At 45.0% G+C, this 13,851-nt stretch overlaps 1 protein-coding gene across 1 annotated transcript in view; it reads right to left on the reverse strand.

The window, feature by feature from the left end:
• The window catches only part of MYO10 (myosin X), a 238,375-nt gene that overhangs the window by 76,621 nt on the left and 147,903 nt on the right, over window positions 1–13,851 (reverse strand). The window contains exons 15-19 of the mRNA XM_005672397.3: window positions 13,335–13,427; window positions 12,819–12,887; window positions 12,313–12,395; window positions 8,879–8,987; window positions 6,211–6,291 (exon numbers count right to left, since the gene is read on the reverse strand). Coding sequence (XP_005672454.2) covers window positions 6,211–6,291; window positions 8,879–8,987; window positions 12,313–12,395; window positions 12,819–12,887; window positions 13,335–13,427 — 435 coding nt within the window. The remainder of the gene's footprint in view (window positions 1–6,210; window positions 6,292–8,878; window positions 8,988–12,312; window positions 12,396–12,818; window positions 12,888–13,334; window positions 13,428–13,851) is intronic.

Genomic DNA, 13,851 nt, shown 5'->3' on the forward strand with positions numbered 1-13,851 from the left:
GCTTAAAAACATTTGGCCCATTCACAACAGTAAACATTTGACATTTCACTTTCATTCAAGTGACCAGATGATAACCAGTGAATGGAAGAGGCAAAAATGCAGATTTCAGTCACTCCAAGTTCGGCCTTTCCCACAAATAGTAAGGGCTTCAAACAAAAGACAATACGCTGCCTTTAGGTGGAAGCAGAGAGTAAATTCTCTTTCCCTGAGGGTTATTTACAAAGAGGGGGGATGATCTTTGTGTCTCACGTAAAGGGGATAAAACAGACCATATTTTATCAATTCTTTTCTCTTTTTACAGCCACACCCACAGCACATGGAAGTTCCAGGGCTGGGGGATGAACTGGAGCTGCAGCTGCCTGCCTACACCACAGCCACAGCAACACCAGATCCAAGCTGCACCTGCAACCTACGCAGTTTGCAGCAATGCCGGATCCTTGACACACTGAGCGAGACCAGAGATAGAACCTGCATCCTCACAGACTACATCTGGCTCTTAACCCTCTGAGCCACTATGGGAACTCCACATTTCATCAATTCTTAACGCAAATGTTCCCCTTAATACACCTGAGTGTGTCTGTGACTCTTGACATCCAAACATCCATCGTGACGTACTTCCACACCCGGCTGTGCATGGATTTCATCACAGCCTCCACTGTTTTTGAAAATCACGGGCACTATTGGAACCACTGAGTCCAGCTGTCCTTTTAACGTAGTCTAAAGTTTCCTCTCTAAAGGCCAGTGAATGGAAGGAAAGTCATTTTACCTGCAGAAAGACCTGGAAACAGAGTGATGAGGTGAAGCCATGTTATCAGTGAAGCTATTATTTATGGTGGACAAATGACCCCCATGCTATACCTCTTGCAAGGCAAAAAGCAAGTGCCTAGTGATAAGATTGCACTGTACCTTGGTGAAGTATGCAGAGCGTCTGCTTTCAGAGTGATGTGTACATAATGGTGCCTTTTACAACCACGGGAGTCTTTGATCCAACAAGATATAGTAAGAGGTAATGCCTGGACTGAATAATGTATAATTCCAGAAAGTTCGATCAAAATGCTAACATCCAGCGTTTGACCTTTCAGGTTAACCAAACCCTTGTTATCTGGAAGATCTGCACATGTAGAACTCCTGGTCCAAACGCCCCACAGGGTCCCCATTTAGAGCTCTGGGTGTGTATGAGGCACTGAGCCCACCTCGAAGTGTTTGCAAATGAGTCGCTAGTGCTGGGCTTGGCTGTTCCAAAAGGGCACCAAACCCTGGTGGGGGATGCGTCAGAGAAAGGGGTCAGCTGGGAGAGGAGGAGAAATAACACATTAACACAGAAAGACTGGGTCACAGTCAGGACATCACTCTAACACTGACCTACTGGTGTAGCTTTAGGGTAACTTCCAAGTGCACAAATCAAAGATGATCCAGAAACAAACAAACAAACCAACCAAGGCCAAAAGTCAATTAAATGAACTAGAATGGCATCTGTGCCAGAAGGAATGGTGCATAAGCTTGGTCTTTGTCAAAGTCAAGCGCTCACACACCATGAGCACACCCAGAGTGTCCTTTTACGAGCAATTCAACTTAATGTTCACTGAGCACATGCGGCAGCCTGGATGGAAGCTTCGCATCAGGCTCAAAGACGGAAGAGCAGGTTCTGGAAAGCTGTACTCAGAATACCCTATTAGGAAAACAGGATTTGAGTAGAGAAACCAAAGCCTCAAATGAAACATAAAGAGTCGTTGGAATAAAGTTCAGTAAGGTTCCTGACAAATAAGATGAATAAAATGAGAGGGGAGACGGTCTAGAAGAATAAAATAGGACAAAAAATTCAAGATAGGAAATGTGCTACAATATCACAACTTTTTAGTGAAATGTCTGGACTCTTTTTTTTTTTTTAAAGGAGGGGGGGGCTGCAGGCAGCACCTGGATCACACAAATAGGAATCCAAGAATTAAATGTGCAAGATAGGAGTTCCCTTGGTGGCGCAGCAGAAACAAATCTGACTTGGAACCATGAGGTTACGGGTTCAATCCCTGGCTTTGCTCAGTGGGTTGAGGATCAGGCATTGCCATGAGTTGTGGTGTAGGTAACAGCTGGCTTAGATCTGATGTTGCTGTGGCTATAGAGTAGGCTGGCAGCTGTAGCTCTGCAGCTCTGACTGGACCCCTAGGCTGGGACCCTCCATATGCCACAGGTGTGGCCCTAAAAAGCAAAAACAAACAAATAAACAACCAGAAAACAAACAAAAAAAACTACCTAAAAAAAAAGGAAATGCGAGATTCATGAAGCCATTCATCAAATCATGACGCCTCTGGAAACAAAAGGCTTGTTTCTATAATGTCAGCATGGCGTTCTCAGTTGACATGTGGCCTGACTGCAGCCAAAAAGAGGGACCTAATCTGATACCAACCTTGGCCCCAAGAAAGACAGGGACACGGACTGATTTAAGGGAAAAGCACTGGCCTCCCCAGAAGTTTCTGGAAGACTTCGGTGTGTGACGGTTCACATGGCCTCCTGTCTCAGTGCTTTAGGAATATGGCCACCAGAGCCAGGCCCGTCCTGCATCCCCAGCTCCATTCTCCTGCTTGATGTTCCACTTCCCAGCTAAGATGACTGCAGTCCACCTCATAAACTGCATGGCTTCCCTCCTTGGGGGCCTGGCCCCCAGTCTCCCCTCAGCTGGACATTTCTCTTCCCTTAGACAAACCAACTCCATGTGGCCACCTGTGCTAGAAGTCTGTCCCCACAACTCCCAGCATCAGGCCACCCAGGTGAGCCACGGCCTGCCTTTCTGGGGAAGCCCTGACAGAACCTTTGAGGATGCCGTGATGCTGGGGTGAAGCTTAAATATGATCCTGCAGGAATCAAGGATGTTTCTCCCCAGGCCCCAAGGGCTCCTCACATCAAACCCACAGAGGGAAGAGTGAGGAGAGCCAGTCAGGCGAGTTCCACACCACAGCCCCCCAGCTTCTGCAGCAAGTAGGCCCAGCCTCACCTTCCGGGCTGGAAACCACTGCCAACCTGTTCCCACACCTGGGAAAGTTCTCATGATATTTCTCATCTCTTCTTTGATTCTGTCCTGCACCTCCTCGAGTTTTTTTTTGTTTTTTGTTTTCCTGAGGAATGTTAAATGACAGACTTTTCTGACTAGAACTTATCTGCTAAAACACCAGGCAGGGAGCAAAGTGAGAGGTGACAGGCCATGGGACGCCCTTGAGGAGAAATTCAGGGGAGGCGACGGGGGTTTTCTTTGATACAGACACCTCCTACAGTGGGCAGGGACACTTCCAGCCAGAAACTACTGCCGCCTAAGCAACCCACGACAGAACAAAGCCAGGAGGCCCCATCGCAAACTAAAACCTGTCGGATGGACACGTCTGCCCTTAGGAAACAGGAGTTTAAGGTGAGGGGAGAAGGGCATCCTTGAGGCCAAGGACTGGCTGCAGACCAGCCCCACTAAGAGCTATGCCTTTATTTTCTCCATAACTTCGTGCCAGGAGGATTTCTCAGCCATGCTAGAGAAGTGTCTTTGATGCAACACTCCAGATAGAGCTACAAATTGTTCATAAAGAGACAAATGCCCATGTATTATGAGAGTTGATTTGACATAACTGTTCCAGCATTTCAGTTACATTCTCCCAACTTATAGCAGTTTTTCAAAGCAAAACATAAAAACTCCAAATAAGAGGAGCCCCCTGGCGGCCTACTGGTTAAGGACAGCAACTGCTGTGGCTCGGGTTCAGTCCCTGGCCAGGGAACTTACACATGCCATGGGTGCCGCCAAAAAAAAAAATCTCAAGTGATAAAACCTTGTGATATTCCCACAGAAGGGTTTCTAGATGCTTTGGGCCTGAGTGTCCATTCTGAGCTTCCCACACTTGCCAAGGAGAGGAGGCAGCCCATACCATAGGCCTGGGGCCCTCGGGGCCGTGTCTGCATGCTGCCCAAATCCATGCTCTGCGTTCCTGGATGATGTACAGAACACAGCCACATGCACACATCTGCAGCCACCTTTCTGAACCCCCTGACAGATATCTGACTGGGCAAGAGCATGAGGTAGGGGCAGGCGGCCTCATCCTTCCACAACAGAAATACACATTCCCCATCTCTGGACAGAGACAGAGGTCAGCAAGACATTCCCTGTTAAGTTTCTAGAACCATCTACTACCTTAGGACGAAAGAAAATTCCTGAGAAACTCCAAAGGAGAGCTGTCATCATACATTTCATGTCCCATCACCAGTAACAGTCTCAATGGAACCAAATGATGCTGAGCGAGTCACAATTTACTATTTCTATAGTCTAATTAGCCCGTTCACACTTAATACCACACCCAGATCTTAGGCCTCAAACAAGTCAGTTCTCATGTCTGATTTGCTCAATGCCTTTAAAATGGTGCTGAGACGGTTTTTCAAAGCCTTCTACAGCTCATCTTGGTGTGTTATTAATTAGTGCTTGCCACAAATCAGGGGGTGGAAAGGGCTGTGTGCCAAAAGAAATGGAACCAGGAGGCTGGGTTGGCTCTTTTTTTTTTTTTTTTTTTTTTTTCCTTTTTCTTTTTAAGGCTCCACCTGCAGCCTTCAATCTTTGGCCTCACTTAGTGGGTTAAGGATCCAGGGTTGCACAAAGCGATAGTGTAGGCCAACAGCTAAAGCTCCAATTCGACCCCTAGCCTGGGAACCTCCATATGCTGCAGTGCGGCCCTCAAATGAAAAAGACCAAAACAAAACAAAACAAAACAACCTGCACCATTACTGGGCCACAGAAGAGGGAAAATTTCCCACTAAAGCTTGTCCTCATCGAAAGCTTTAAGATGCATCTCAATGCCCAAAGACCTTAAACTGGTGGAAAACCACAAATGTTAAATAAAATACGGTATGACTAGCCCCGTTGTCAAAAGTGGAAAGAGACACAGGCAGAGGTTAAACATCTCTTGGGAGTGTAGACCCAAAATGCAAAGCCCATTTATCTGATTTTGCAGATCCTGCCCACTGGGGTTTTGCAAAAGCACAGCAAGTGGATATAAACCGGCTGACCCAGGCAGGACATGGTTACTATATGTTTTAATTTTCTATATTATGTCAAAAAAGCTAAAAGTTGCCATTTTCTCTGATACCCTAAAACATTTTACTATTAATTTGAAAAAAAAAAGGAAAAAAGAGTTACTATTTAAGCTACCAGCATCGATGATTTAAATAAAATTGTCATCAGAGATCTTCTACAGATCCCCAGTCCCAGTCACTTTATGCCACACACGCCAAATTCTCACCATCACACCTCAGAGCTAGGAAACAAAACGAACAGACTACTTCCCACCAAAGACAATGACTTCCCTTCGTGGAAGACAGAATTCAATAATGTGGTTCCTATAAGCAAGCATCTTAAACTAAAAATGAGCAATCAGGCTATGGCATTAAAAAGCTAAAACACAGGAGTTCCCATCGTGGCACAACGGAAATGAATCCAACTAGGTACCATGAGGTGGAGGGTTCAATCCCTGGCTTTGCTCAGTGGGTTGAAGATCCAGCCAGCGTTGCCGTGAGCTGTGGTGTAGATCACAGATGCAGCTTGGATCTGGTGTTGCTGTGGCTGTGGCATAGGCCAGCAGCTACAGCTCTGATTAGACTCCTAGCCTGGGAACCTCACATATGCTGTGGGTGTGGCCCTCAAAAAAGATAAAAAAATAAATTAATTAAAAAAAGCTAAAACACAGAGACATGACACAAAAACTTATGATGACAGGGGTCTTCTAGTTAGTTGCAACCCACTAGTTGAAGTCCTTAAAATCTATTATTACTACATAGAATACAGACAGTCATCATCTTTGATAATAAAGCAAAAGAAACTAAAATGGGAAAAAAAAAAAATCAGCCACAACAAAAACCACACCAACCATTTTCTCTAAAAAGCTGTTATCACATTCTGCAGCAAAACAATGCTAAAAATAAACAAACAAACAAAACCAAAGGCTTCACAATATTTCCTTTTAAAACTAGATTTCTCTAAAACATAGTGAATGGCTTCATTCAAAAGCAGACAAACAGGCCCAAAAGACAAAGGGATTTTTTTCCATTGACTGTTAGGTTATGATCATGTCATATACATGTCCAACCTCCTATTATGAAAAAACCTTGGAGAAACCTTATCTGCAAGTAACCACCCCAGGAGGAGGTGTCCTTAAATAAGACACAGTCTCAGTCTAGAATGGCTGGAAATCTTACCTTCTGCATGTTTGGCTTGATACAGCGAACAAAGAAAGGATTAGAGGAGCTTAGCGTTGCCATCAAGGAATGCAGGGAGTCCTATTAGAAAGGAAAACGTATATGTTGATTTAGTCTCTCATATCTGTCTTTAAATTTCTCAGTACCCTAGGTACTCATCAGAAACAAGAAAACAATATAAATCCAAGGAGAGTTTTTATTTTTAACCTAGTCATTCTAATATAAAATAAAGCAAAGATAACTGTCACATAAATTATTTCACATATACAAAACTCATTTATTACTTCCTGGACATAGTACCATCAAAAACAAAAACCAAGAAACAAAACACCATTCCGTTAATCAGCAAAAAACCACCCAGGGATATTTCAATGTTTAGGACAGAAAACCTGCGAAGTATTCACTCTCCCACTGGGGTTGTTCCTAATTATTTCCATCAAAATGACAGCTTATACTAGTACCTCACTGGCCTTTGGGCCACAATCTCTTACTCTTATCTTCAAATTACCAGGCAGATCAATCTTCCCTAATACTGCTGTCTCTTCTTTTTTTAAAGGTTTTTTTTTTTTTAACTGTGAAGATTTTTTTTTTTTTGTCTTTCTGCTATTTCTTTGGGCCGCTCCCGCGGCATATGGAGGTTCCCAGAGCTAGGGGTCTAATCGGAGCTGTAGCTACTGGCCTACGTGGGATCCGAGCCACGTCTGCAACCTACACCACAGCTCACAGCAACGCCGGATCATTAACCCACTGAGCAAGGGCAGGGACCGAACCCGCAACCTCATGGTTCTTAGTCGGATTCGTTAACCACTGCGCCACGACGGGAACTCCAGAATTTTTAACATTTACCGAAGCATCATTAGTGTTAGCTCCCAGCTAGTCTCATCTCCCTTGCCCCCTGCCCCTGTACATACTACGCCCACTTCTTCTAGAAAAGCAAATTCCAGACATGCTAGTATTTCTGTCTTTTTTTTTTTTTTTGGTCTTTTTAGGGCTGCACCCTTGGCATATCGAAGTTCCCACACTAAGGATCGAATTGGAGCAGCAGGCGCCGGCCTATACCACAGCCACAGCAAGGCAAAATCCAAACTGCATCTGTGACCTACAGCACAGCTCACAGTAACACCAGCTCCTTAACTCACCGAGCAAGACCAGGGATGGAACCTGCATCCTCATGATCCTAGTCGAGTTTGCTATGGATGAGCCACGACAGGAACTCCAGGATGCACATTTCTGTCCCAGGACTCCTCCTCTTGCCCTTGTCTCTACCTGGAAGCCCTGCCCACTCTCTCTCATGACTTGATTCCTAGTCCAACTTAAGTCCCCACATCCCCAAAGCCTTCCGAGGCAACTCCAGGGAATGCTGATCTAGAAAAAGGCCATAGAACAACTGCCCTGGAGGATGAAGAGCTCAGGGTTTAGCATTGGACAGACCCAGGTTCGACTCATATCCTAGCTTTAGGCCTCGGAGGGATGAGCAAGTCTCTGTTTCTTCAAACCCTGGGTCCCCATTTATAAAACGAGGACAATAATACATACTTCCAAGATGGTGGGAGAAGTGACCAAGAGAACGTATGTGAAGTGATGAGGCCAGTGACTGGCACACTGAGTGGATAATAAGCTGTGGCTGTTACTATCATACCCTAGTTGGGTCAAACCTGCCAGTCACATCACGTGAACGAGCTGGGGATCCGGCTCGTGACCAACCACACCGTACAACAGACCTCACACAGGACTGAGGACCCCCACCCGCCAAAGCATCCAACTCTGAGTAACTAATGAAAGAGAGCCGCCCAGAGGGCAAGTTTAACACACTGTTGACTGAGGTACCTCCATTCCTCCCATGGTAAGATTTGGGAATAAAACATAACGACCAAGTTAGGGAAACGGTCTTCATATGCTCTGCTTCTAAACTATCTAAAAGGCTTAAATATTTAAAATGGAGATGGGAGTTCCCATTGTGGCTCAGTGGGTTAAGAACCTGACTAGTATTCATGCGAGTGCAGGTTCAATCCCTGCCCTTGGTCAGTGGGTTGAGGATCCAGCGTTGCTGCAGCTGAAGCATAGATCACAGATGCAGCTTGGATCTTGTGCTGCTTCGGCTGTGGCGGAAGGCTGGCAGCTATAGCTCCAACTTAATCCCTAGCCTGGGAACTTCCATATGCCACAGGTGCAGCCATAAAAAGAAAAGAAAAGAATAAATAATTAAAATAAAATGCAAATACAAATGTTATCTTCCCTGATTTCTGGACACCTGGACAAGCAAACTGACACTGACCTCATTTAACCATGGACTTGGTTATTCCTCTAGTTATGCTAAAATCCAGACACACAAAGAAATATACTTTAGATTCGCATGAACCTTTAGATACAAATCAGAGTGATCCCAAATGGCCAAACAGTCCTTCTTAAGATGAATTGCTATTTCATAAGCTTAGCATAAGCAGCAACTTATTTTTCATAAGACAAAAAATTTTTACATTTTTTTCAACTGACACAGGAAAAAACATGTGTTTTTCTTCCTAAAGCACCATCTGGTTTTAAAGGATGATCAAAGAAAACAAAAAATTAAAGAAACATTTTCACAGACCTCACATAGGCCTCATTCCCATGTTCAGCTCTTAACATCACGACAAAGACCAATTCATCCAGGCCAGTGGTGAGGACTAACCTTGAACTGGGAGCTGACAGTGGGCCGCCGATGCTTGCTTCCGCATTTCAAGGTATCCTGGTTATTGCGGCTTGAAACGTGTTCAAATAGGTCGTAGATGAAGTCGAATCTGTGGGTGCAGAGAGCAGGAGGGCCATCAGGGCCACACTCACCCCATTATGAGGCACAGGATCACTGTAATTATAACGCATTTTCCCACTAAAAACAACACACCGGGGCCTGGAAGAGCTAGGAAAGTTTCCTAAGATTTCAAACCAATGGCTGCCGGAGAGCTGTAGGCACTGGAAACAGACATGGCTGCTTCGGAGCAGGAGGGTCTTGAAGGAGAAAAGAGGGTCCCACTTCCTGGAATGGAGGTGACCCAGGGTGACAGGCCACCTAGGAGTGCCCAGCTTTCCAGCGATTCCAGAGCCTCCCCAGCCTCATCTATAGAAGGGGGATGAGGAGTTCCCGTCGTGGCTCAGTGGTTAACGAATCCAACTAGGTTGTGGATTCGATCCCTGCCCTTGCTCAGTGGGTTAAGGGTCCAGCATTGCCGTGAACTGTGGTGTAGGTCACAGACATGGCTTGGATCCTACGTTGCTGTGGCTCTGGTGTAAGCCGGTGGCTACAGCTCCTATTCGACCCCTAGCCTGGGAACCTCCATATGCCTCGGGAGTGGCCCAAGAAATGGCAAAAAGACCAAAAAAAGGGGGGGGATGTGTCTGGTATGTCCCACAATGTGGCAAAGATCCACCCAGTTAACAGATGGCAAGGTGCCACCTCTGGAGAGTGGCCGACCCGGGTTCCAACCCTGTCTCCCCCTGTCATGTAGTGTGTGTGACTTAGATAAGAGGCTTGCCTCTCTCGAGGCCTGTTTCTTCATCTGGAAAATGCGGGCAATTTTAGGATTTATTCCGTGATGCTGGGGTGAGAAGGAAACGAGGAAACCCAGGCCAGAGGGTGAGTGTGATGGCTAGTGCCTCTAAGGGCCAAGAGGAGTTAGTATCATTAACAAATTCTATAAGCGCTATTGCCACTTCTAATAAAGCAAAAGGCTTCTCAATGACTTTATCTTCCTTGCATGGAAGATGTTATGGGCTGTAACGCTGGAAGTGGAGGTTGGTGGCTCCACCGTGACTAGGAAAAGCATGGAGCCCATCCTGCGCCCACGCCCCTCACAGTGGCCAGGCCAGCACTTCTCCCATCACCCTTCATTCTGCCCGATCCTTTCTCACTTTCGTCCTAGGGTGCTGTTTCATTCTTGCTCTTTGAAGTGCTCTGTGCTTTGCAAAAAGGCTTTGGTTCCATTAAAATATCACAGATTATCAAAGACGAAAAAGAGCAAGGCCAGCAAACAGCAGAGAGAAACCTGGGGCTGAAATGAAGTTCTTTCCCTCAATTCCACACCCCCTCGCATCACCACACCACCGCATCCCAACAGCAACCAGTAACACATCGTTTCCTGGTCTCCAGACTTGTGTTCTTTTCACAGGAAAACACTTCTGTTTAACCACAAAACAGTGCCTTTATTTAAATGTATCACTTTAAAGCTGCTTTGAGAGATAGATAACATGCTATAGCATTTTTTAAAAATGTGGCTATTTATTTTTTACAGGTCGGAAAACTCATCTAAAACTAAAAATAGCTGATGAGGTTGTAATTAGGGAGTCCACATATGGAAGAATTAAGACGAGCTGAAAGATCAAACAATTCTAACCCTGAGCTTCTAAGTTGACACTTTAGATGGGTCCCCTTCACCCCAATTCACAGCTATTTAAGTGACAAGTGGCCACCTGGTCCTTTCACTTCTAAAAGTATTAGAGCTTTTTAATAACTGTGCGACTTTCCTTAGGTATTAAAAATGTGTTTGTTAGAGATTCACACTGGATCTGACACTGGTACAGAAAACTTTAAGGCAAGAGCTGTTTCTCTCCTCTTTCTCACTCATAAGGCCTGCTAAAAATAGCCTCCTGGTTTAATAGCTACAAATAGCTAAACTAATCTCTGAAAATTTCTGCATGCTTCCCTTAACTATTGATGTAATGGAATTTACGATTCATGCATGAATCAATGAATATGTAATTAACTTAACTTTTAGCTGAATTAATGCTTGTTTACTTCTCTGATATCCTTTTACACTAATTAGAGGATACGTGCCTACAAACCTGAGGCTGCAAGCTCTAAGCTTGCTATGAAGATAGTAGGTCATACTGGTTAAAATCTCAGCTTCTTTTTTTTTTTTTTTCCTGTCTTTTGAGGGCCACACCCGTGGCATATGGAGTTTTCCAGGCTAGGAGTCTAATCGGAGCTGTCGCTACCAGCCTAAGCCAGAGCCACAACAACGCCAGATCTGAGACCTACACCACAGCTCACAGCAATGCCGGATCCTTAACTCACTGAACTAGGCCAGGGATCGAACCCAAAACCTCGTGGTTCCTAGTCAGATTCATTTCCTCTGAGCCATGACGGGAACTCCTCAGACTCTTTTTTTGGCTATATCCGCAGCCTGGGGAGGTTCCATCCCAGGCCAGACCTGTGCCATAGCAATGACAACACCAGATCATTAACTGCCAGACCACCAAGAAACTCCAAGATCTCAGGTTCCTGAACCCAGCAGACTAGAGCAAATCCAGGTGAGGGATCCTGCCTGAGTCAGTTAACCACTGCAAGTCTCAATTTCCTCACCTGCATATCAGGATAAACAAAAAGTGTGTACGGCACAGGGAACTATATTCAATCTCCTGGGATAGAACATGATGGAAGACAGTATGAGAAAAAGAATGCATGTATATGGGAGAATCAGTCACTATGCTGTACAGCAGAAACTGGAGCAGCACTGTAAATCAACTATACTTTGATTAAAAAAATAAAGTAGGAGTTCCCGTCGTGGCGCAGTGGTTAACGAATCCGACTAAGAACCATGAGGTCGTGGGTTCGGTCCCTGCCCTTGCTCAGTGGGTTAAGGATCCGGCGTTGCCGTGAGCTGTGGTGTAGGTTGCAGATGCGGCTCGGATCCTGCGTTGCTGTGGCTCCGGCGTAGGCCAGTGGCTGCAGCTCCGATTTGACCCCTAGCCTGGGAACCTCCATATGCCGCAAGATCGGCTCAAGAGATAGCAACAACAACAACAACAACAAAAGACAAAAGACAAAAAAAAAATAAATAAATAAAGTAATAGGATCTAAGGATATTTAAAAATTAAAAAAAAAAAAGGATTAACAGAAGTATCTAATTCATGGATTTGCTGTTCCAACACTGCTTTATTAAATGGTAGTCACTACCCCTAGTGTCACTGTATATTGCTTGTGTCATTGTATTGGTGAAACATTATCCAGGGAAGAAGATAATAATAACCAAGTTGTTTCCAAATTAATCGCTTCTTTATCCTGGATTAAAAGCATGTGCATAGACATTAGTCAGGCATCTCGGGGGTCGGGGAGGAAGATGGACGTACCGGCTTTCCCTCAGCAAGTTGAGAAGATCATCCCTGAAAGTATCTCTGTTCTTCTCCAAGATGCCTCGCACATCATACTGCACCTAGTTTGGATCAAAAGAATCATTTCAGGCCATAAGCCTCTCCTTTAATAGCTGGGCCCATGAAAAGATGTTCGTTCCCCATATTTTCAATCAGCTCCTTTTTTTTTTTCCTTTTACAACTGCAGCTGTAGCACATGGAAGTTCCCGGGCCAGGAGTCAAGTTGGAGCTGCAGTTGCTGGCCTACACCACAGCCATAGCAACACCAGATCAGAACCCCATCTGCGACCCACACCACAGCTTGTGGCAATGCTGGAGCCTTAACCCACTGAGCCAGGCCAGGGACCGAGGCAGCATCCTCACAGAAACGACGTTAGGTTCTTAACCTTCTGAGCCACAATGGGAACTTCCATGATAAGCTTCTGAAATTACTGTTTCTCAAAATACCAAATGGGCAAAGGTCAGCAAGGATCTTAAGATGTTACCTCTCCAGCATAGTGTTTCACTCCAAAATTGTTGACTGCAACTCTGGGCTTCACATAAAAGTGGTTATTCTAAAAAAAAAAAATAACAATAATAATAATGATAATGATAATACAAATGCCTGATTTCCCTTACAGATTTCCACTGATTTCCAGAGAAAACTACCTATAACTGACAGTGAAGACAATTTCAAACCCCACCAAGTATCAGAGGTTTAGAACATGGCCTTTGATGCACTCTACCAAAACCATGCAACTCTGGTCTGTGCCATTAGAGTAGGTTAAAAAATGCTGAACTTTGAATATACGTGGGCATTTAGAATTCTGACAAGCAGCCCCACATCTATGCCTTTGGCTTATTTTAATCCACTTCCAGCAAGCGGAGAAGAGCTTTCATTTGAGCAAAAAATTCCATGTGGGAGACACAGTGGGGCCAACAACACTGGCAATGTCCTATGCAATTTCAATCCACAGGTTTGCTATTCAGACGTAATCAGGAATTGGCAGGTTTTGACATACAGCATGTTGATTGTGTAACTTCTCCAATAAGGTGCCATCTGTGGCTTGAGGAAAATGGCTTTCTTCATTGATAAGGGCTAGGAGGCCAAGTTTCTAGAAGAGAGGAAACAAGGTTATACATGAATTAAAAGTTGAATGTATGCCTCTAAATAATTTTTTAGCTCCTTTCCCTCTCTACTCTGTTTCAAGTAGGTGATAAAAGAGGCAAAATAGGAGTTCCCGTCGTGGCGCAGTGGTTAACGAATCCGACTAGGAACCATGAGGTTGAGGGTTCGGTCCCTGCCCTTGCTCAGTGGGTTAACGATCCAGCGTTGCCGTGAGCTGTGGTGTAGGTTGCAGACGCGGCTCGGATCCCGAGTTGCTGTGGCTCTGGCGTAGGCTGGTGGCTACAGCTCCGATTCAACCCCTAGCCTGGGAACCTCCATATGCCGCGGGAGCGGCCCAAGAAATAGCAACAACAACAACAACAAAAAAGACAAAAGACAAAAAAAAAAAAAAAAGAGGCAAAATAATTTCT

This window comes from Sus scrofa, chromosome 16 (genome assembly GCF_000003025.6).
Source record: "Sus scrofa isolate TJ Tabasco breed Duroc chromosome 16, Sscrofa11.1, whole genome shotgun sequence".
Taxonomy (NCBI): domain Eukaryota; kingdom Metazoa; phylum Chordata; class Mammalia; order Artiodactyla; family Suidae; genus Sus; species Sus scrofa.